Consider the following 23,679-nt stretch of genomic DNA (forward strand, 5'->3'; position numbering starts at 1 on the left):
TCCCCCATTCTGAAAGGGGATGAGGAGACACTTTGGGATATCCTAATGAGGCGCTGCAATGAATATGCAGCGCCTCACTAGCATAATAGCAGCCATGGCACTTTGAAAGTGCCACTTTTGATCATGCCTGGCTCATCTACCCGGGGTCCTTTTCGAAAGGACCCCACAGACTTCAAAACTGTATATAGGAAAAAGGGGATTTTGAAGTGTGTGGGTTCCTTTCGAGAAGGACCCTATGTAGACGAGCCGGGCGTGATCAAAAGAGGCCCTTTCAAAGTGCCGTGGCCAGCATTATGCTAATGAGGCCCTGCATATTCATTGCAGCACCTCATTAGGATATCCTGAAGTGTCTCATTAGCACTCCCCTTTTGCGAGGGGAGGGGGGCTAATTAGACACAGCCACAATGACCAACAGAAAGGCAGTGAAGTGAATAAAAATTTTTTGACCACTAAGCCGACTAAACATGGTGTGCAAATGAAGATAAAGGAAGAACCTGTTAGGTATACATAACCATGGATATAACCCCTGTGACAATCCAAAGGTAGAATTGTTACAGAAGTCATTGGGAAGCAGAAGGCTAAACATCCAGTTATAATTCTGATAGTCTGCCTTTGGAGAGAATAAGCGAGGGGTGTCTTGGGAAGTCCAGCCACTTCCGCATAACAGTAATAGAAAAACCTCAGAACAAAGAAAGGTTACTCACCGTAGTAATGGTGGTTCTTCGAGATGTGTCCCCGTGGGTGCTCCACATTAGGTGTCGGGCTCGCCCGGCGCCGCAGATCGGATCTTCCAAGCAGTTTCTGCCGGACCGCGCATGCGCCGGTGCGCGCCGCTCCCTTGCGCGCTCCTGGCCACGTGCGCGATCCAGTCCCCACCAGTTCCTTGACCAACCGCCTCGGATGCTCCTGCAAAACACTAAACAGAGATCCGAAGTGGGGAGGATGGGCGGGTAGTGGAGCACCCACGGGGACACATCTCGAAGAACCACCGTTACTACGGTGAGTAACCTTTCTTTCTTCTTCGAGTGTCCCCGTGGGTGCTCCACATTAGGTGACTACCCAGCAGTAGCCCAAGATAGGAGGTGGGTAATCGGATTATGTGCAGCTTGTCCCCGAGAGGACCGCTGTCGAGAGGCGGGTATCCTCTTGGAATACCCTGTGAAGGGTGTAATGTTTGGCGAAGGTGTCATAGGATGACCAGGTCGCCGCTCTGCAAATGTCTTTTAGCGCAACGCCCTTGAAAAAGGCTGTTGATGCCGCCACCGCCCTAGTGGAATGAGCCCTGGGAGTGGCCAGTAAAGGAGTCTTTTTGAGTTCGTAGCACATTTTTATGCAGGATACGATGTGCTTCGAGATTCTCTGCGAAGAGAGACCTTCTCCTTTCGATTTGGGAGCGAGAGAGACTAGGAGTCTATCCGTTTTCCGGAAGGACTTGGTCCTGTCTATATAGAAGGCTAGCGCCCTCCTCACGTCCAGGAGGTGTAGGCGCACCTCTTTGTTAGAGTTATGAGGCTTTGGATAAAACAAGGGTAAAACAATAGGTTCATTAATGTGAAAACTCAGACGAAACTTCAGGAACAAAGGCTGGATGCAGCCGTATGGTTACCGCCTCCTTGGAAAAAACAGTGCAGGATGGCATTGCCATAACTGCCGCAAGCTCGCTCACCCTGCAAGCTGACGTGATTGCGAGAAGAAAAGTCGTCTTTATCGTAAGGAGGCGGAGGGAAACCATGGCCAAAGGTTCGAACGGTGGTCCCGTTAGCACATTAAGCACCAGGTCCAAGTTCCACGAGGGTGGAAGTGGTTTCCGAGGGGGTACAGGTTTACCAACCCTTTGAGGAACCTGGTAACCATGGGATGGGCGAACACCGTGTGCCCTTCCTCTTCGTGTCTGAACGCCAAAATGGCGGCAAGGTGGACCTTTAACAAGGATAGTGAGAGTCCTCCTCTCGAGGTCCAGTAAATACTCTAATATTACAGGTATAGGCACCGAAAGGGGGGCTAGCTGTTTGGTAGAACACCATGCTGGGAAGCGAGTCCATTTCTGCTTGTAGGTCTTCCTGGAAGTCCTCCTGCTACTTTCTAGGACTTGTTGCACTTCCTCCGTACATGTGCTCTCTAGGGAGCTGAGCCATGGATTAACCACGCTTGTAGTCGCAGGCCTTGGGGGTGCGGATGCACTATGGACCCTTGGGCTTGCGTGAGCAGATCCGGCGCCACAGGAAGGGGCATCGGTGGACGGTCCGACATGCACAGGAGTAGGGGGAACCATTGCTGTCGATCCCACGTTGGGACTATCAGGATCATTCGGGCTCCTTCCCTCCTGGCTTTCTGCAAGACTTTGTGGATCAGCACTGTGGGAGGAAAAGCGTAAAGCAGGGGGCCCCTCCACGAGATCGCGAATGCGTCCCCCAGGGACCCCCGTCCCAGTCCTGCCCTGGAGCAGAATCGTGGGCACTTCTTGTTGTGTTGAGTGGCAAACAGGTCTATCTGGGGAAAACCCCATGCGTGAAAAATCGGTCGTAGCAGATCAGGACGGAACTGCCACTCGTGCGTGAGTGCGAAACGCCTGCTCAGCTGGTCTACCTTCACATTGTGAGCGCCTGGTAAGTACGAGGCTTTCAAGATTATATTGTTGGCGATGCACCAGTTCCATAACCGGATTGCTTCCGCACATAAGGCATGGGACTGAGCTCCTCCTTGCCGATTTATATAAAACATGGTGGAGGTATTGTCTGTACTGATCCCGACAACTTTGCCTTGTATATGGTCTCGAAAGTGTCTGCAGGCATTGAACGCTGCTCTGAGCTCCAGTATATTTATGTGCAGTGACTGCTCCGTGGAGGACCACAGCCCTTGAGTCACCTCTTCGCCCATGTGTGCTCCCCACCCTATGAGGGAGGCATCTGTAGTAAGAAAAAACGATATTTGTGGTTGGTGGAAGGGTACCCCTGTTAGCAAGTTCTTGGGGTTTACCCACCATTGCAGGGATTTGTGCACCTCTGCTGTGGGCGACACCACCCTGTGAACGGTGTGTGCTGCCGGTTTGTATACGCTCGCCAGCCAGTGCTGCATGCTGCGCATGTGTAACCTGGCGTTCTGTACTACGAACGTCGCCGCTGCCATGTGGCCCAGCAGCTGTAAGCACGTCAGGACCGGCACCGTAGGGCTGAAGGTGATGACCTGCACAAGGGAGCCGATGGCCTGAAAGCAAGTCTCTGGTAGATACACTCTCGCTGTAACAGAATTTATGCGTGCCCCTATGAACTCTATGTCCTGTGTGGGGTCTATCTTTGATTTTGCCAGATTGATAACCAGGCCGAGCGAAGAGAACGTGCCTGCTGTGACGCGTATCATGTGTAGTACCTCCTCCTTCGAGGCCCCTTTGAGTAGGCAGTCGTCTAGATACGGGAATATAAATACCCCCTGTCTGTGCAGGTAGGCTGACACCACTGCCAAGGTCTTGGTGAAGACTCTGGGGGCCGAGGAGAGGCCAAACGGTAGGACCTTGTATTGAAAATGTTCTTTGCCTACCATGAACCGGAGGAATCGTCGGTGAGCCGGATGGATAGTTATGTGAAAATACGCGTCTTGTAAGTCGAGGGCTGCAAACCAATCTCCATCGTCCAGTGCCGTAAGGATGGAGGCAATTGTGATCATCCGAAAGCGTTGCTTGCACAGGTACCGGTTGAGGCCTCGAAGATCTAAGATGGGCCTCCAGCCTCCTGTCTTTTTCTCCATGAGGAAGTACCTTGAGTAGAACCCTTTTCCTTGCAGTTGCTCCAGCACTCTTTCCACTGCCCCTATGAGCATGAGATGGTCTACCTCCTGCTTGAGCCTCGCTACGTAGGAGGCCTCCTGGAGGTGGGGCCCGGGTGGAGGTTGTGGCGGTGGGAGCGACTGGAAGGGGATGGCGTACCCTGTGGCTATGATCTCCAGCACCCATTTGTCTGTGGTGATCCTTTGCCACTGGTCGTAAAATGGTCGGAGGCGATGGTGGAATAGCCGCTTCGGATGACCTTGTGCGATGGTAGTGATGGCGCAGCCCTGGATCTGTGTGTCAAACTTGTGGACTTTGGCCCTGCCCCGAGGACGCATGGCTCTGTTGGGAAAGTCGCCTGGGAGTTCTGTACTGCTGGTGCTGTTGATGTCGCCCTTGCTCGTAACCCCTGTGGTACTGGTACCGTCTTTGTTGAGGGTAGTACTTTTTCTTTCTGTATGGAGGGGTGTAAATCCCCAGGGTTCTAAGTGTGGCTCTTGAATCTTTACTGGAATGAAGGACCGAGTCAGTTCATTCAGCAAACAGCTTCTGCGAGTCGAAGGGAAGATCGACTATCTTTGCCTGCAGATCCCTCGGTACACCCGAAGTCTGGAGCCAGGACTCCCTTCGCATCACCACTGCCGTAGCTGTGGAGCGTGCTGCTGTGTCCGCAACATCCAGGGCGATCTGAACTCCCGTCCTCGAGGCTGCGTAGCCTTCTTGCACGATGGCCTTGAGCACCGGTTTCTTGTCCTCTGGAAGCGAGTCCATGAGGGAGGTTAACCTAGTGTAGTTGTCGAAATTATGGTTCGCTAAATGTGCTGCGTAATTTGCCATTCACAACAGTAGAGTGGAGGAGGAGTAGACCTTTCTGCCGAACAGCTCTAGCTTCTTGGCATCTTTGTCTGTTCCCCCCGTCTTGAACTGAGATGTCTTTGATCTTTGTTGCGACGACTCCACCACCAAGGAATTTGGTTGTGGGTGGCTGAACAGGAACTCCATGCCCTTCGCCGGCACAAAGTATTTCTTATCCGCTCTCTTGTGGACAGGCGGAATAGTCGCAGGGGTCTGCCATATCATAGTGGCGGACTCCAAGATTGCTTCATCAAGTGGTATTGCTATTTTGGAGGAGGACGGAGGTCTCAGATTTTTGAGGAGGTTATGGTGTCTCTCTTGCACCTCTGCTGTCTGGATGCCTTGCGTGAAGGCCACCCTCTTAAACAGCTCTTGAAACCGTTTGAGATCGTCCGGAGGATGGACGTCCCCCAGGGCCGTAGCCTCGTCCGGGGAGGAGAGCGAGGAACCACTAGGGTACGCCTCTCTGGACCCTTCCGGTTCCTGTTGGTGATGGTACATCCACTTGCTGGAAGCTTGCAAGGGAAAATCTCGGGGTTCCATAACCAGTTCCCCCTGAGATACTTGAGTCTCTGTCCCCGTTCGCGATTGCCCTCGGGGATACGGGACCATCTGAGGGGATCTTTCCCTGGTAGATTGCCGGTGGTGTCTATGCCCCACGTGATAGGGGCGACCATGGCAGCATGGGCACTGTTCTTGGGAAGGTGACCTAGACCACTCCCTTGGTGCATACCCTCTGCGTCTGGGGGAGCGAGATCGTCGAGAGACCTGGGACACTGGAGAGAGCGATTTGTGATAGTATTCCAGCTGCTCAAACCCCAGGAAGGGTGAAGGTGGTCCCAGCCAGGGCGAGGCTGGTTGTAAAAATGGAGATGGGGGCTCCGGGTAGGCTAGGGGGGACCCCTGCCTTCTGGTTGGAGTCTGCAGCATAAGCAGAGGGCTGAGAGATAGCAACTCTGCAGCCCTGTCTGGAGAGGGGCTGCGGTACCTTGTTTTGTGTGCAGCCTTCCCCCTCCCTTGAGGGGGTAGCTCCGCCCCCTGACATGTAGGGGATCTCGGCCCCGTCTGCGCCGTGCTCAGCACGCTCATGGGCGGTGCCGCACAGGCGGTGTCCCACGGTGCCTGCAGGCTGCGTGCCTGCGCGCTCTGCACCGCTGGTTCCCCGGGGGTCGGTGCCGCTGCTTGCGGTGCCACCGGTACCGGCGCTTGTTTAGCCGCCGCCCTGCCTGCGGTGCGGGGCGGCTGTTTGATTATCGGAGGCTGAGCCGCCTCCATGTGGCTCTCCGTGCCGCCGCCGATCAGCTGTTGCTGCGGCTGGGGGCTGTGCGGCGCTCCTCCCGTCCCGCTCGCTGTTGCTGCCGGCAGGGATCGGGCTGGGGAGACTTTCCTCCGTTTTGCGCTGATGGGGTGAGGGAGGCGGCTTTCCTTTTATGGGCCCCGGAGGGTCCCTCCTGCTGTGGCCGCTCCGGCACGTCTGGCTGGAGGGCCTTGTCAAAGAGCAGCATTTTAAGCCGCATCTCCCTGTCCTTCCTTGCTCTGGCTGTTAATTTTGCACAGAAGAAGCATTTCTGCGTGACATGGGACTCCCCCAGGCACCTTATGCAGAGACTGTGCCCATCAGATGCTGGCATTGCCTCTCGGCAGGACTCACATTTCTTGAATCCTGAAGAGGACATTGTTGGTGAGTCTTTCAGTTGTTAATGGGTACTTAGCACCTTCTCTGTGCTGTTTTTCCCCCTCTCCGATAGCCTGCCGCGGCAGGAGGGCTAATGGCCCTAGGCTCCTGGCCTCCGGTGCTCCGCTTGTTACTAGGACTGGACTGAATGCCTTCCTGCTTGTTGTTTGTTTTTTTTGTTTTTTTTTTTTTGGAAATAACAACTGCCTAACTTAACAGTAGCCTAAGAACTTGAAAACTTTAAAGAAACACAGTTAAAACCATTGAATACGATAACTTGGCCATAGCCTCGTCGGATTCCGTCTGCATCCGACGGCGGTTAAGAGGAACTGGCAGGGACCGGATCGCGCACGTGGCCAAGAGCGCGCAAGGGAGCGGCACGCACCGGCGCATGCGCGGTCCGGCAGAAACTGCTTGGAAGATCCGATCTGCGCCGCCGGGCGAGCCCGACACCTAATGTGGAGCACCCACGGGGACACTCGAAGAAGAACCCTAAGTTAACTCCCCATGCTAAAAAGTTCAACCAAAGTTCTGACAGAGCCGAACAGCTTCCATTTGGGAAATTAAATTCAGTTTTTGCTAGATTTGGTTAAAAGAATTGGCTCTCACTAAACTAAGCTTTGCCCAAATTAAAAATTACACACAAAAGAAGTTAAGACTATAGTTAAAGCTCTTCAAGCAAGAAAGTCCTGCACATATGCCCACAACCTGCAAAGAGTCTTTATAAGAGACAGTGGTTGTATTTCCTAATCCTGCTTCTGCTGGCTTTTAGCCAGGGGCCTCCTGCTTCCTGCCAAGTCCTAATACTCTCCACCCAAACTGCCCTTTTTAATACTGGCATTAAATCACGTGCGTGAAATAAATTTCCCAATTTCTCAAGCTGTGCATCATGGAATATATTGAAGCCTCCAGAGCCTGGAAACTTTGAAATATGATTGTTGAGGAGTGGCCAGAACATTTTTTCAGCCTTCTGCTTGCAGATTAGGGAATTCTCTCAAAGACCAAACCTGGGAAATAGATAAACCCATGCAGTACGTGAGAGTATCCTCTTAACCTCTGCTGTCTTCATACCAGTTCTTGAAAATATTAAACCATTATTACCAGTAAGCAACCACACTAACGGGGCCATTTAGGAGCACATGTTTCCGAGAAGTATAGGAATGTTTCCTGTGATTACCCCTTCAGTACCTGCATAAAGGGCTCATTCATGCAGTTGAGTTAGCTGTCTTCCTTCAAATTTTCTCTACATGAGTCCTGGAAAATTTCATAGGAAACCTGGGACACTGAGTCCGGTACCCTGCTACTACAAGCAAAACTGTTTGGATTAAAAATCCTAAAGGCTGGATCAGGACCTGCGAGATCTGAGGTTTCTATGGCAATGTTAATCTTTTCCTCACACAGTATTTTCTATTCCTGTTTACACTGCCAGATGTACAGCTTTATATATTACTGTGTCTTTAAATTTATGACAGAAAATATAAGGATCAACATGACTGAGTTATCTTTACTGTTGGAAAGTTACCCTTTGTATTTGCTGATCTCTGGTTTTAAACTGCAAACATCACCATTTCATTTAATGTGGAGTTTCGGCATCTTATTAGAATAACTTGTGAAATTCCACCACAACGTCCTCATTTAAGTTTTCAGAATCACAAGGCCTGCTGGAAACCACATTTCTGGTCATAAGCACCTCTACAGGCCAAAATAAGATTGTATGGGATTGCAAAGTGCATCTTACAGCTTTAGCAACTCACTACCAGTCCTCAAACTAATGGTTGAGAAATGAGAATTAGACTTATCAGTAATTTTACTAGAGACATTTGCCAGGTATTTTAAAGTGCTATGATTCTTGAAAGCGGAGAGAGCTCTCTTTCAACTCATCTGAAACTTCATTGTCACCACCCATGGGTACTTAAAGAAATAACAGAAGACTCTGTAGCTATGAATACCATAATTCCAAATTTACAAAAAATGTAATGGGTCTTCAAGAGCCTTCAGGCTTCACTGCAGGAGACGGGGAAGTAAGCTACAACGGTGCCATAAGGTAAAAGAATTTAACCCTAGGGCCCTCAGGTATGATTACCAACTAGTAAAGTTAAATAAAGGATAAATTGATGCATAAATTTTGAGCCTAGCTGTACAAAGCTCCCACTGATTTCAAGGAGCATATTCAAGTGCAGGTTATTCCCACCACCTGCCAAATTAAAATGTTGATTGATCCTAGATTCCACCCAGATAGACTGACCAGGCTCAATTTCTAAGAAGAAAATTCTAATGACTTACATTTCCGCCAATCTCAAACCTTAGAGGATCTATAAATAAAGTAATGAAATATGAAGTAGAAAATTGAAGGTCTACTTACTAAATGCTTCTTCTGCGAGCTCCTCACCAAGACCATCTGCAGTTGTAACGGTTCCTCCAATTCCCTTCTCTCCTTTCATTGCCTTGAATGAAATTTGGAAAATGTTTGCATTAGAACAGTTACTTTTAGATTAATCGTGATCCCAGTTTCTTAAAACTGGATTTGTTGCAACTGCTACCAGTGCCTAAATGCAGTAATGGGGATTCTGACACTAACTTCTGAGGACTGCAATGATAATGCTTTTTTAAAATGTTAATGCAGTGGCTATCTAGATCGTTAAGAACTGTTGGTAAAGATATGCAAATTGCACAATGCATTTGCATATCTCCTGCCAACAGTTCTACTGGGGGAGACTTTCCCAGCATCTGGCCCATCCACCCGGGGCCAAACATTGGGAAAACTGCCCTCTGCCAAGACATCCCTTCTTCCACATGTAAGAGGGATGCATGGGATGTCAGCAGACCTCTGTGCTCCTGACAGAAGCCTGCAGTTTAGACATAGCCATTATGTGAGCTTTCAAACAGCTGGCTTCAACAATAGCTATGCTCCTCACATAATATATCTGTGCAATGTATGAAGATTGGACTTTTATAGGAGAGCCTTCAAATTCTGAAAAAGTAAGAGTCCTGTGGTACAGAAGGAATAGTTATGTCTACATTTTGCACCTAGACTCCACAGCATACTGCAGATTTCTAGTACCAAAAGTGTGGCAAACATATGTTGGTTACATAAGCTACGTTTTGCACTTTATACATGGATATGCATGCCTTCTAGTACAGTTCTTGGGATATTAAGTAGGAAAGAAACAAGATCCAGTGTTGGCTTGTTCCACTAATTTGTATGCTACAGCTTCAGTTCCTTTTTTTAAATAGCTGTGAGTAGTAATTACGCACAATGCCAACATCACACTATAATAGGAAGGTCACGTTTAAACACAGGATATTGGATTTCTTCCCCATAATTTCAATATAGCCAGAATCTGAGGTCAGCATGATGAGTTAAAGCAAGCAAACTGTGTGCACTTGATCAGCCAGGCTTTTTGTGAGAACAAAAAGGCAAGTACTAACGTAATGACAAGCTGCCCACATGTTTAATGCAAAAGGGGGGGAAAAAAAAGAAAAGAAAAAGCAGCAATTTCTTTTGTATAATTCTGAAGACAAGACTAAGAATATGATTTGTACTTGAAAGCCAAAACCAGATGCACCAAAATCATATTTTAAACGTTAGCTCCATTAGCATATTGGCACAGTTGATAGTGTAATCAATGCTAACGTAAAGAGGAGGTAGGTCTGAAGCTGGAAGAGTTTAAACATTTTCTCAACAGCCACTGCAACATACAAGCTGTAATTTGCCATCTTTGATACAAGCTAATTGAGAGGAGTACAGTATAGGATGTGCTGTGTACAGCATGGGTGTGCAGGAAGAGCAGGGATGACTAGATCGTCAAGCTCAATGGGTAGAGATCAGTGTCTATATGTGTGGTGTATGAGTAGTTGGCAGAAGGTATCAACCACAGTACTCCCAGGGTCAGATCTGGGGCTGGTTTTGTTTAACATTTATTAATGACCTGGATGAGGGAATGGATTGAACCATCAGCAAACTTGCGGAGGACACTAAACTAGGTTGCTATGAGGAGAGTAGGGATGGTGTTCAGGGAGACCTAGACAATGTGGAGGATTGAGCCAAAAGAAATCTGATGAGGCTCAATGAGGACAAGTGCAGAGTCCTGCACTTAGGACAGAGGAATCCCAAGCACTGCTACAGGCTGGGAACTAACTGACTAAGCTGATGTTCTGCAGAAAAGGACATGGGGTTACAGTGGATGAGAAGCTAGATAGGAGTCAACGGTGTGCTTCGTAGCCAAGAAGGCTAATGGCATATTGGGGTGCATTATTTGGAGCAATGCCAGCAGATCTAGGGAAGTGATTATTACCCTTTATTTGGCACTGGTGAGACCACATCTGGAGTACTGCATCCAATTCTGGGCCCCCATTACGGAAAGGATGTGGATGCACTGGTGAGAGTCCAGTGGAGGGCAATAAAAATTATTAGGGGGCTGGAGCACGACTTAGGAGAAGCTGAGGGATTGAGCTTATTTAGTCTACAGAAGAGAAGAGTGAGACGAAATTTGGTAGCAGCCTTCAACTACCTGAAAGGGGGTTCCAAAGAGGATGGGGAGAGGCTGTTCATGGTGGTGACAGATGACAGAATAAGGAGCAATGGTCTCAAGTTTTGATGGGGGAGGACCAGGTTGGATATCAGGAAAAACCTGTTACTCTAGGAGAGTGATAAAGCTTTGGAATGGGTCACCCAGGGAAGCAATGGAATCTCCTTCCCTACAGGTTTTTAAGTCTCAGCTTGACAAAACCTAGCTAAGATGATTTGGCTGGGATTGGTCCTGCTTTCAGTGGGGCATTAGAGTGGACTTCCTGAGGTCTTTCCAACCCTGATTCGGTGTTGAAGAGGGGAGAAGCAGCTTATTAGAGGACAGTTCCTGTAACTTCTCGACAGACAGTTCAAGTTAATGTCTCACACCAGTCTCATGGAAGTCCCTATCCTTTGACAAACTGCTACAGAGGGATGGGTGGGTGAAGAAATAGAACACATATTAACCTTTTCAGCCCCGTTCTGTCAGGTTGCGGGGGGGACCCAAGGTCATCCCTATTTTGCAGGAAAGTTGATGGAAGGAAGAAAGTTTATGCTAAATTCTGAGAAGACTAGAGGATATACTCAATCCTGAAGTACCTTCTGCAATAAGAAATGCAAATCTTAGCGCCAAAGAAGGGTACTGGAAAGTACTGGACAACCAAGGCAAAGCAAGCTCAAACCAAGCATGTAGCCATTGTCATGTCACCAGAATGTGTTGATACACACCTTTCCCTTCCACATATCAGAAATGCAATCTGACAAAGTACAATGCATTAGCTCCTCAGCTGATGAGAGTAAATGTAATTTTGCTGAATGCAGGTGAGGATCTGGCTGAGTTCTTAACATGAGCACTAAAACAGAGTTACCTGAATATTTAGAAAGGTTCTCCTGAACGTGTCTCTCCCCCAGTTGGACAACTGAGCTACTCTGTAACATCAAATCTTCCAATCTGCTTAATTATGTTTTTATCCCATGCCATGTTCTATTCTGAGGTAGACATCGATGTTATAATAGTCACTGGATAGTACATTCTGGGGTATGGTGCAAATGAACCATTTTCAGCTGTATATGGTGATGACAAGAGCCAGCACTGAACATAGTAAGTTTGTCTAAACCTGTGTAGAAAGATAGACTACCAACCTCTCTGAATTTTTGGAGATACAGCTTCAAAGGTTCAACATAACTATCAAATCCCAAAGTAGACATGGCAAAGAGAATATCCTCTCCATTGATAGTCTTTCGTTTTTCTTGATGACACCTCTCGCTTGCTTCAGATGTTATAAAGCTGATGAATTCACTTACACACTCTTGCACACATTCCTTTGCATCTTTAGCAATCTGGTAAGAAAAACCATTACTATCACCACCTGAAGTTTTATTACACATCACCATTTTAAATCAGCTGCAAACTACTTACTAAGCCTGTTCCCAAAACTCAGTTCAGTGATCTGATCCTGAAAGGTGCAGGCGAGCCACAACTCCTCATGACTGAACAGGAAGTTAGAGGTGCTCAGCTCTCTCAGGACCAGGCCTGTAGGTCTAAGCCCTGGAGCCCACTAAGCTGGAGAGTCCTATAACATTACACTAAAGACTTTTAGCACCCCAACTCTTAGTACCAGAAAAACTAGAAGATGATGAGCAATATGAATAAGAACAAAATTGGTGTGCGTGTGCAAAACAGCCACTGGATGTCACCACTGCTCCAGGTGAAATGCAGATAAAACAGAATTTTAAATAAAGACAGGATATTATTTAACTAGTTTAGGTGGCACTATGACCTCTGCAGTTGCTTTAATATTTCACAGGTGCATTCTGTACAAACTGCTGTAGACGAATGCAGTTTAATTACTATAGTGGGTTGCATGCGCCCTTTTTTCTTTTTGGAAACAAGCCATTATATTCCCAGATGAATTTGAATTCATAGGCTGTAAGTGTGAGTGAATATCATTGTACTATGACACTCTGGAAATGTAAACTAAGAAAGTACAACATTGGAGTTATAACAATGAACCTGATTGGAAAGCAGTGTGTGTGTCTTGTGAAACAAAAGCATCTTCATGAATATCTATTCTCCTTTAATTTGCTGTCTGCCATGCAGCCTGTATGTCAAGCCTTCCAGAACTGAATTTTTGCAGTTTTTATCCTTATCAGACTCATTAACTAGTGCTTGATCCACTTGCCTAAAAGCAAGCCTCTGTAGTGGTATCTAATATTCTAAAATCATCTAAAAAAAGCATTTAAGTCAATAAACAGATAACAAATTAGATGAGTTGAATTAAAGTTTTAATTCCATTAAAAATAAATTAGGTAATTTAGAACAGCAGAAGGTTGCTACAGCTGAGTACTGTATTTAGGAAATCCACTTACATATTACATGTATTTCATGCTTGTTCATATGTGATGCATCTATTCCAGTTGGAATATGAAGAAGGAACTTTTGTATTTCAAGAATGACAGTATCTGTATTCACAATCCCATACTGCCTGACATTTTCAAGCATCCAGACATTTAGGGCTTACAGCTCCCATTATGACATTTATGGCTAGATTTTCAATATAGTTTAGCATCCAAGGTGTCCAGTTCTTTTGAAAACCTAGTATCAATTGTGGGCTCTGAACACTTTTGAAAATTTGGCGTAAAGAGAAGATTAATGAATAGAATAATCCCACAATGAGGGTTTTAGAAAGCATCCATGACTGCCATTGTTATACTTTAATGTCTTACTAAACTGTCTGATTATTCTGTAAAAAGTACAGACGAAACGGAAAATTTCTGCAGCAAGACAAGAGCTGCAATCAATACTCCAAGTCCTAGGTAAAATTAGAGAGGACTCGGAAGACCACGAGGCCATGTCTACACTAGCAAGCTCTTTCAAAAGAAGTGGGCTCTTTCAAAAGATATTGCAGAGCATCTACACACAAAAAGCATTCTTTTTAAAGTAAAATCGAAAGAATGTGGGGGTCCTTTCAAAAGCACACTTCCACTCCTGTTTCAGAAAGAATGTCTTCTTTCAAAAGCTTCTTTCAAAAGTAACAGTGTGTAGACACTCCACAGGGCCCTTCTTTCGAAAGAGGGGTTCTCATGATACCTGATTCTTTGATCCCTAGCCCATTCTTTTGAAAGAACGGGGGCTGTGTGGACGTTCTCCATCAAAAGAACAGATGGATCTTTCAAAAGGAGGTTTCTTGGGAAGATATCTTCCAGAAGAACTTCTTTCAAAGGATCTCTGTAGTGTAGATGTAGCCTGACTGTTTGTAGCTTAAAAAGGAAGTTCTTATTTCAGCCAAACTCACTCATTCATTCCAATATCCCTTCTCTCTAATAAAAAAAATGAAGAAAGTCTCTTTCCTACAAGTTTAACAGTTGTCACTATTTGATTTTCATCATGTCTGTCTTATCAAGACAACTTGTAAGAGAAAATTCTGGTGGCTATTCTGAAAACATTATTTCATTTACTTCAAACATTGTAGATATTAGCTAAATAGAGCCCTGCATGGATACAAAAATTCGTATCTGCATTCATATCTGCAAAAATGAGCCATGGATATCCACACCATGAATGCAGATACCCATGGATATAAAGTTGGTATCTGCAAATTTGCAGGGTTCTACATATAAAATTTGTTTCCACATCTGCATCTGCAAAAATGAGCTGCAGATATCTGCATCTATACCTGTAGATAAGGATACTCACAAATATAAAGAAGATATCTGTGGATTTGCATGACTCTATAGAAAACACAAGACCTATTTTGGACTCTGCTACAGTCAGTAATTTACCATTTCATTAACCTGTTTAAGTGGGTCCACACAGAGGTTTGCACCAATTTAAATAGTTTAAAAAAAAAAAAAAAAAAAAAACCACACACACACACACACACACACTTTAGTTAAAACCTGTATGTTTAAGTCATGACTAAGCCAGCCAGCTCAAATATTAACCCATAGTTCTGACTAAATAAGAATGCTTTTATGCGTCAGTTATGTACAAGGTGTGAAGCTACATAAATACTATCAAACATCACAACTATTTACTCCGTAACATAGATAAATAAATAAGTAGTTTACATTTTATGAAAAAAGCAAGTTTAATATTTTAATTGTTGGATTTCTGTAACTGTAATATAATTCAAAATACATTTAGGGAAACCAGGCCAAAAAAATTTGCTCTCAGAGAATGCTGGCAGTTTCAGCAACTGAAAACAGAAATGTTGTACTGGAACCCAAGATAGCCTATCATGAATGAATGACTAAACACAAATATAGTCTCTTTAGCAGAGCAGCCCTTTTGGATTTAGCCAGAAATATTACCTTTCCTGTCTGGGGTATGGCATTTTTCATTATCCTTGCCACATTTGCAATTGGAAGATATATATCTTGTTCTCTAAAACTTTCTTTTGAGCCATTTGTGTCTTCGTGATCATTCATACTGTCCTCAGTGTCTAGCAAAATAAAGAAAAGTTAGTACTGGGTGCACTGGTCTTTCTTTTCATCGCCTTATCAGTATTCTACTTATTAATCCAAGACGACTAACATTCCAAACCTCCGATCAACTCTGAACAGTGCCATAAAAAAGGTTACTGCAGAAGCATTCCTTCTTATCCTCCTCTAAATGTGAAATTTCAAGCCCAGAAGATAATGATATGAATCTGAAATGAATGACTGGCAATATTCAGTGAGATTTAACAACAAGGACTGAAATGGGAACACCCCACTTCTAAGTGAGTAAGTTAAAAAGACTAAGTAAGTTAAAGAGACTTTAACAACCGCCTACAGAAACATTTCTATTCAAATTCAACACATTAACATGTGGTTTGAACAGGGACAGCAATTACCTGACCCATTATAAAGGGCTCTTTCACATACTTTGACCTAACACTCCCACCCCACCGCTGCCTCTCTTCTTTTCTCTGATTTGCCAACAGTGACAATTTTTCTGATTTGTCAATCCTGATAATTTTTGGACCTCTGTGCTTTATATATTGAGTCTGTTCTGTTAAGACTATAGATCTGAAGAAGTGGGTCTGTCCCAGGAAAGCTCATCACCTAATAAATTCTTTTGTTAGTCTTTGAAGTGCTCCATGACAGCTTTTTTTGTTCTGATAGAATACAGACTAACAGGGCTCTCTGTTACTTCAAGTGAATGCAACTTGTTTGCAACCCTGGAAGGTCCAGAATTGTTAAAAATTAACACACGCTCTCATAACACTGTGGTGCCTAGAAAAGTTATTTTCTATCACACTTCACCAATATGTATTCTTTTTATATATTAACATGGACACAGCCAATATTGTTCTTCCCAATACCAGCATCAAACACTAAGAGTTGTTTGTTGAGCAATGTTATATCTTTTTAAAAGAGACATTACAATCATCTGTCTTCCTGAAATAGCACAAGCACCATCTTTTGGTATTTAACATACGCCATCCCATTACGTGTCAACACTGTGTGGATTAGTTCTTTTTTGAAGAACATGAGTGCTCTTTCAAGAGGTTCTGATGGTATCAAACACTGCAAACCCATTTCAAATTGGTCAAAATGGAACTGTATACAGTACAGGGAGTCATTATGAATGCAGATAAACAGACCAACACTTTGATTCATGAATGATGGAGAATTAATGGAAGAGACAGACAAAAAGTGACAAGACATTTTATCATACTGTATTATGTAGTATGTATATAGTATTATGTGAGGACAAACGTCCATTTGAACCGGTAGGCTTCTTACCGTCATGAGGCTGTATTACAAAATGACCCCCACCCATGTAATCTCCAGCAATTCCTAACTGAGAAGCATCTGTTGTAGAACTGTCACCATCCATCTATAATAAAAAGAAAAAAAAATCATATACTCCAATATGCCACAAGTAACAGTGCTTAGCAGTGGAGTCACTTAAGTTATCTTGAAAGTGAGGGGCCAAATTCAGTCCTGACACAAGCAAGCACCTTCCTATCAAAAACAGCATTCACTGCTCTTCAAATAAGTTTGATTTTGACTTGAGCTGCTTTGGCTTCAGTCGCTTGTTCACTTGTAATCTCTTCCAAAGGTACTTTTAATGTAATGCAATATTGTTCGTGAAAAATATTAAACCAAGGAAACGCCCTCTATCATTCAAAGGGATGTTGCATGTTGTTTATGAACATGAAACCTAACAATTCCTCCCGCTGGTACAAAGAGAAAACAAGCCACAATGCTCTCAGATTACAGAGAATGAATATTCGTCCTTTAGATTATTAAACAATACACAGGCAGCTCCAACTACAAGATCACACTAAAAGGCTAAATACTTAAAAGAATTACATTATTTATTTTGAAAAGTAATCAGCTATATTCTTATAGAAAAGAGGTGTTTATGTCAATATAACTGTTTTACATTTAGCTAGATAAGCCCTCTATTGACAGATCTCTTAATGCTACCCATCACCCCATTGTCAATTGGTTATTAACTTTGTTCAACTTTTAACTGCATGGGCTGAAGTTTTCCATGTTTGGCCTCTGCCGCAGGCTGAGCTTTTTGAAGAAATTCTCAATAAAACTCTGATACTGTTTGAGAATGAGAACAGGGAAACATTAGGTAATTTTGCTTATTTTGAAAAGGTGTTCTAAAGCAGTGGTTCTCTACCCACTGAATTCAGCACACGTTTGTACATCTCAATGGCCTGTCATGACGTAGTAAATAGCTTTTGTGCAAAAATCATCCGGCTTACTGAACTATTTCTTACCTACAATATATAGTACACAATACATATGAACATAATCGTTGTATGAAGCACACCAGTAGCTCTTGAGCTCCCTGCTCTGGGCAGTATGATCTGTGGAGCTACAACACAACTCAAGTCTAGCCCATACCTCAGGGGAATCCGACAGTCAAATTTGTGGGTGGTGCACAGGATCACAGCACCACTTGGTCAAATTTGGCTTGGCTGGCCTGTCACCATGATGGTAGTGCAGCTGGATCAAACCTAAGCAATGCTGTGGCCCTGCATACCAGGTCACAACACTCAATGCTAGGAGCTGAGGTCAGTGGACCCCACAGAACTAGAGATGTATGATGCACCCCCGCAGGGTGAGAGCAGGGGAAATTCTGCAGCTGATCACTGCAATACCCTCTACCTCCTCACCATCCTTCGACACATACCAGTACGCTCATCCCTCGCTACACGAGCATAATTAGTTCCCAACTTTCTGCTCATAGGCAAAAACTTGTAAGGAGGACACTAAATTAACCTTACATACACACTGAAGTCTGATTGGTTCCCAGCACTCCCAACTCGGCACTGCTTTTGAAAGGCACGTGAACCTTGGGTTGGGGGGATGGGGGGGACTTGGAAAGGACAGTTTGGGGCCATGAGCGGGAGGGAAGATTAAAACTTGGTGGCAGCTCCCATGGAGGCTTGTTCCTCTGGGCTGTACCAGCGGTATCGGGGGGGGGGGGTGCAGAACGTGGTAGGCCAGGCAATTTGGGGACCAGGATGGGCTGGGGGGCTGCAGCTGGAGCTGCGAGCTGGGGGAGTGTTGGGAGTGGGCCAAGGTGCTGCAATCTGTGGGTAGGGGGAAGTGTTGGGAGCAGGCTGAGCTGGGCCAGAGGGTGCAGGGGCATGTTGGCAGCAGACTGAGCCAGGCTGGAGGGCGTTGGAAGCAGCCTGAGCTGGGCCCAAGGGTGCGGGGGAGCTGCAGAGCATTGCTGGATGCGCCTGACCGCATGGCTGCAGGTGGCCCACTTTGCAGCCAGAGCCGCTTTGCCATGCACACTTGGAGGTAGTGGCAGCTCCTCCGGGCTGCATCAGCAGTAAGTCCTTAGCTTACCTGAAGAGGTGGGCTAGGGGACCGGGCTGGATGGGTGTTGGGAGGGCTGTGTGCTGCGGATGGGGGTTCAGGCTGAGGTTAGCTGGGGCCAGGCTGTGGGGGGTTGGAGCTGTGGGAAGGGGGTAAGGCTCGTATTAGCAGGGGGAGTTCACTCATCTAGTGAACAAAGGTAAGTATGCGTGTCCGTCATTTTAGCGAGTACTCGTAAGTACAGTACTTGTTTAACAAGGGATGAGTAATCATGTTTTGGGCTGCAATCCACCCTTGAGAAGCCCTCTTCTAAACCCTCATTGGTATGGAGCCAAAACTCCATTTGTTTGGGAGTTAGTCCTGGGGCAACAGAGGTGCCTTTAGCTGTTCCAATGAAAACATGTCCAAATTTGACCAAACCACACTAAAAAGTTGCCATTTGACTAGAATTTTTCTGGATTTTCTGTGTTTACCAGGTATGGTTCTGTGTCTCACTGGCTCTCTTTTGAAGCAGACATGCAGACCAGAAGCTCTAGGTTGTATGTAGACCAAACGATTTCACCTCCATTTCTGTTAAGAGCTTACAAAAAACAAGAACAAAAACCCCCCAAACCTGAAATTTCTGAAAATTCAGAAGCATTCGTTCTTGTTTGCTGTAATGGTTTGATTTTTCTGCAGAAAAAAAATTTTAAATTGAGTTATGATTTTTCAATTTTAGAGAAAAACCTCTCATGCAGTTAAACTTTGCCTGAGCTACAACCGGTGATGCACTCCCTTCTCCACAAAAACATGCCTAAACTAAACAAAAAACAAACCAGCAAAAAACTTTTCATTTAAAGTTTCCATCAGAAATTTTTTGTTTTTTTTTTTTAAGTTAAAGGAACATATTAAACCAGCTTTCTTGAAGAAAAAGGCTGTTTGCGTAAAAGGCCATATTTCAATGAAAAAATGTCAATCAAGCTCCGGCTGTTAGTATGTGCTAGCAGCTATGACAGTATGATTACATCTGTAACAGGACTTCCTATCTTCAGGAGTTGAATTAGCCTTGCTTGTTTTTTGTTTAACTGTCTACCAAAAACCCAACCAACCACATCTGGATTTCTCTAACATGAGAATGAGAAACAGTCTTACTTCTCATCCTAAAAAGGGATCTGCCACATGGATCTTTATGACCACAGTAAAGTTTTTCTTCAAGGGCATGATCTAAACCATACTGAGTATTCATCTTCCTGTAACCATAAGCAATACAGCAGAAACACTAGTGACAGCAACCAAATGAGTTATCTACATCAGCTGCTTAGAACAGATCCAAATTCACCAATGTTGGCTGTTATTGCAACACAGGTATTAGTCTATCTACCACGACTGAATACAATAGGAACCAAAAAAGCAACCTTGTAACTACTTTGGTAAGAATTATGAGATTGTGTTGCCAGTTTAACCACATGAAGGTGGTGTCACCACAACCCTGACCCACTGCCCCAACACTTTGGCAGACCAAAGCCTGTTGTGAGTGGACCTAGCTACTAGATTTCTAAGCCCCTTGGATCTGGACAGTGACTAGTCACTGTTGCTAGTTCTTGACCTTTGAACACTCATAGGTGAAGATGGTGTATCTGACACCTGTCTTGGGCACTGTGGCCCCAATGTCCAGTCACCTCACACCCCAGGTGACAAGACAGCAAGTGTGAAAAATCAGGACTGGAGAAGCTGTGGTGTAAGAGGGATAAAAGGTAATGCTGTATGAAAGCCCTAAATATCAAGACTGTCCCTACAAATATCAGGACATCTGGTCACTCCACTCACATCCCCACCCTCCAGATCTTCAGGTGCCTACCTATGGTTCCTAAGAGTTCCACCACACTGTGCTAACCCTTTCCAAAATGAAGAGCTTGTCTACATTTTTTTTTTTTTTTTAAAAACCCTCCCATTTAAAAAAAATGACAAAAACCCCAAAGCTCTCACACAGCAAAGCAGGATAATTCAAGATAGGAGGGCTTCTCCCTCAAAATAATTATTCCAGCTCTGTGAATGACTTTTGCTGAAACCTCCTTCCCCACTTTCAGGGAAAGTGTGCAAATAAAGCACAGCTATTATAGGTTCATGTGAAGACTCCTTTTGCAATTCTGTGGCTGTGAATTGTGGCTGCAAGTGATAATGCTCTATTTCACAATGTTGTGGCTGTGTGAATACAATTTTCCAGCATTACTTTAGGCATTAAGAACATCAAAATATGTAATGGTAAAAAAAATCCTGCAGTGTAGACACAGCCAATGTGGCAGGCGGGCAAGGAATACAGGCTTAAACAAAGAAATTTATTAACTACAGACACTTTGTGCCCTTAAAAAAAAAATCATTTGAATTACAGATCTTTGAAAAGTAACAAAAAACACCAAACACTCCTGAATACATTCCTCGTCTGAGCTCATCCCTCCTGTGACTCCTGGATTTGATCATCATCTCTGGGCTGAGCAGCCCTTCTTACCTCTTCTTCCCTTAGCCTGGCCTTCTTGCATGTGACAATCTGACAGAGAATACAGATATTTTCTCTCTCTTAATATAGTCTCTGACCCCTACAGCCATTTAAGTAGGTTGAAGATCATCAGCCACTTTCCCAGCCAGGCTTCTGAAGGGTTATGGTACTTCTGCATGGGCTCATTCTTGAAGATTAAAGCTATGAATTAGTGCTTTATGCCAACGTGTGTCAAACTTGCACTACAAAACATTGGTGCGCTAGTCCAGGTGCACAAAGTGGGGCAAACCCCTAGAGGGAGTGTGATATTTTGTAAGGGGGGGCACAGCACGATTGGCTGTTCCCCCACCTCTTCACAGCTTCTGCTGTGTCTGCTTTCTCCTGCACAGCCTCTGCCATTGCATCACCAAGGGAACACCCACCCCGCTGCTGGGCCAATCAGTGTGCACAGAGGCCCTGAGACAAGCAGCAGGGGCAGCTGGCTTAATGAAGTACACTTCTCCCTTCAGAGCACCTCCTGGAGCCTCCCAGCACGTCCTTCCTGAGCACCCCCTCCTGTGGTCCTCCCACAGGTTGGGAAGTCCCTGGATAATTGCAGGGCAGAAAAGGGGGGCATGACCTAAAAAGTTTGCTTACCCCTGCTCTAGTCCACAAAGGATGACAAATGAGTATTCATACAAAACTAGATTGTGTTTACAATGACAGACTTCCAGCACCCCAAATCTGCATGAGAAAATTTTAGGGGAAGAAAACCTACCCACTCTGGTTATTGCCTATACCAACACACTTGCACTAACAGTGATGCAAGCATTAATGTACAGAGAGGGCACCAGACAGACATCAGCATTTGAGGCAGGGCTGCTTAACTCTGCTTAGAACATATCTATTGGACAGAGTGGGTAAAATGTCAGTGCCTATATGAGCGATTTTACTGATTACATGATTGGTACAAGTTACTTTTGATCACAATGAGGGAAAAATTTAAGGAAAAAAATCCAAAGTGATAAGACCCCAGACGACAATTTTGCCCTCAGAGTTTAACTGGGACTTTGATTATCCCGTCTTAATCCATTCCTAAACCTAGTTGGTGTAAGCACTATTTGTTTCACTGTACTAAGGTGTGGAGGGAAAGAAAGATTAATTTTCAAAGTTGCTGAAGCCACTGGGATCTAGGTCTCCAGAGATGAGATGCCAAACGAAAGTGATACCCTCCTGCTAGGTCTTCTGGTTCTGTTCCTGGCATTAACATGAGCCTACTTAAAAGATGGCTGTTACTAGCAGTTCTGTCACAATGGATAAATAGACAATAACAAACACTGGAGTTTTAAATTCAGGCTTATTTAAAATTAACAATAATCTGTCCTTATGTTTTTGGGCACCCTACCCAGCCTGCACATCTGCACCCTCTCCCCACCAGGGAGCAGGGCAGCAACTCTGCAGTGGGGAAAGAGGAGCTGTGCTCTGGAATTTGAGGGGCAGGAACAGGGCAGGGAGGCTAGTGGGGGGTGTAGCGCCTCCTGCCAGAGATATGGGCTCTGAGGCAGAGCAGAATGGCCTGACATCAGGGCCACTGGAGCTGGGGGGTAGAGGGGACAGTCACAGCAGGCAGTGAGGGACTGGGGGATTTGGCCCTGGGCTGGGAGGTGGAGCGGGGCAGTGGAGGGGCCAGGGGACTGGGCCACAGGGTGGAGGTAGGGGGATGCACGATGGAGAGGAGGCCAGGAGATTGGGTCTGCTACAGGCAGCATTGTCCTCCAGATGTATTACACATACACAGGCACAGCACTGGGGGGGGCAAAGTGGTGCCCCACATTTAGTGATGCCCTATGTAGCTGTGTACCTCCAGTGTTTACTTAACACATTCAAGTCAGCTCAAAAGAAGACCCATGTTCCATGTAGCATGATCTGATCTATGTAATGCCATACTACAGTTTACAGCTATCTTAACTGGCTACAAAATAATTCACAAGCATCCAGTTTTAAACTGGAAGCTATTATAAAAGGCATCAAAGTTCAATGTACTAGAGAAATGCCCCAACATACAATAATCTGACTCCCTAAAAAAGTGTCGAGAGAAGGGCAGTGGCTCCTTTCAGACTGATACTTCTGGTAACAAAAATACAGCTACCCCACTACTACAAGTAGGTACTAATTTTCAGATCAAACAGGCTCTAGTGGGAGATTTAGCCATTGGTTAAAAATTTCAAGAGTGCCTATGCAAGTTAGAAGCCGATATCCCATTACTGTAGATTACTTGTTCTTTTGGAAAATGTGACTTGGCACCTTCAAAAAACTATATCCTGGTTTCAAGGACTCAAATCTCATACAAGGGGAGTTCTACTATGTTCCTATAATATCCATTTTCAATAAAAGGAGTACATTTCTCTATTTGCATGGTCACCGCCTGGTATCACACCTCGAGCCTCAATCACACTGAATTAGTATAATGGATTACATACCTTTGCAATCAAAATAAAGTTAGTCTACATTTCTACAGCCTGTTTTTAAAATGACTAGAAAGAAGAGAGATTGGCTTGGACAGCAAGCAACACAAGCCAATGAAGGGAGCACAAAGTAAGCTACTACAGGGTAATGTATTAAACTGAGAGTCATGAATTGGGAATATA

At 45.0% G+C, this 23,679-nt stretch overlaps 1 protein-coding gene across 4 annotated transcripts in view; it reads right to left on the reverse strand.

Annotated features, from left to right (window-relative positions):
- NFYB (nuclear transcription factor Y subunit beta) overlaps nt 1-23,679 on the reverse strand; it is a 31,706-nt gene that overhangs the window by 1,669 nt on the left and 6,358 nt on the right. For 3 of the 4 annotated variants that reach the window (XM_075007740.1, XM_075007757.1, XM_075007747.1), the window contains exons 2-5: nt 16,531-16,624; nt 15,112-15,242; nt 11,941-12,138; nt 8,653-8,734 (exon numbers count right to left, since the gene is read on the reverse strand). In XM_075007740.1, coding sequence (XP_074863841.1) covers nt 8,653-8,734; nt 11,941-12,138; nt 15,112-15,242; nt 16,531-16,624 — 505 coding nt within the window. The remainder of the gene's footprint in view (nt 1-8,652; nt 8,735-11,940; nt 12,139-15,111; nt 15,243-16,530; nt 16,625-23,679) is intronic. The other variant, XM_075007767.1, reaches the window with a different exon arrangement.

This window comes from Carettochelys insculpta, chromosome 1 (assembly GCF_033958435.1).
Source record: "Carettochelys insculpta isolate YL-2023 chromosome 1, ASM3395843v1, whole genome shotgun sequence".
NCBI classification, from domain to species: domain Eukaryota; kingdom Metazoa; phylum Chordata; order Testudines; family Carettochelyidae; genus Carettochelys; species Carettochelys insculpta.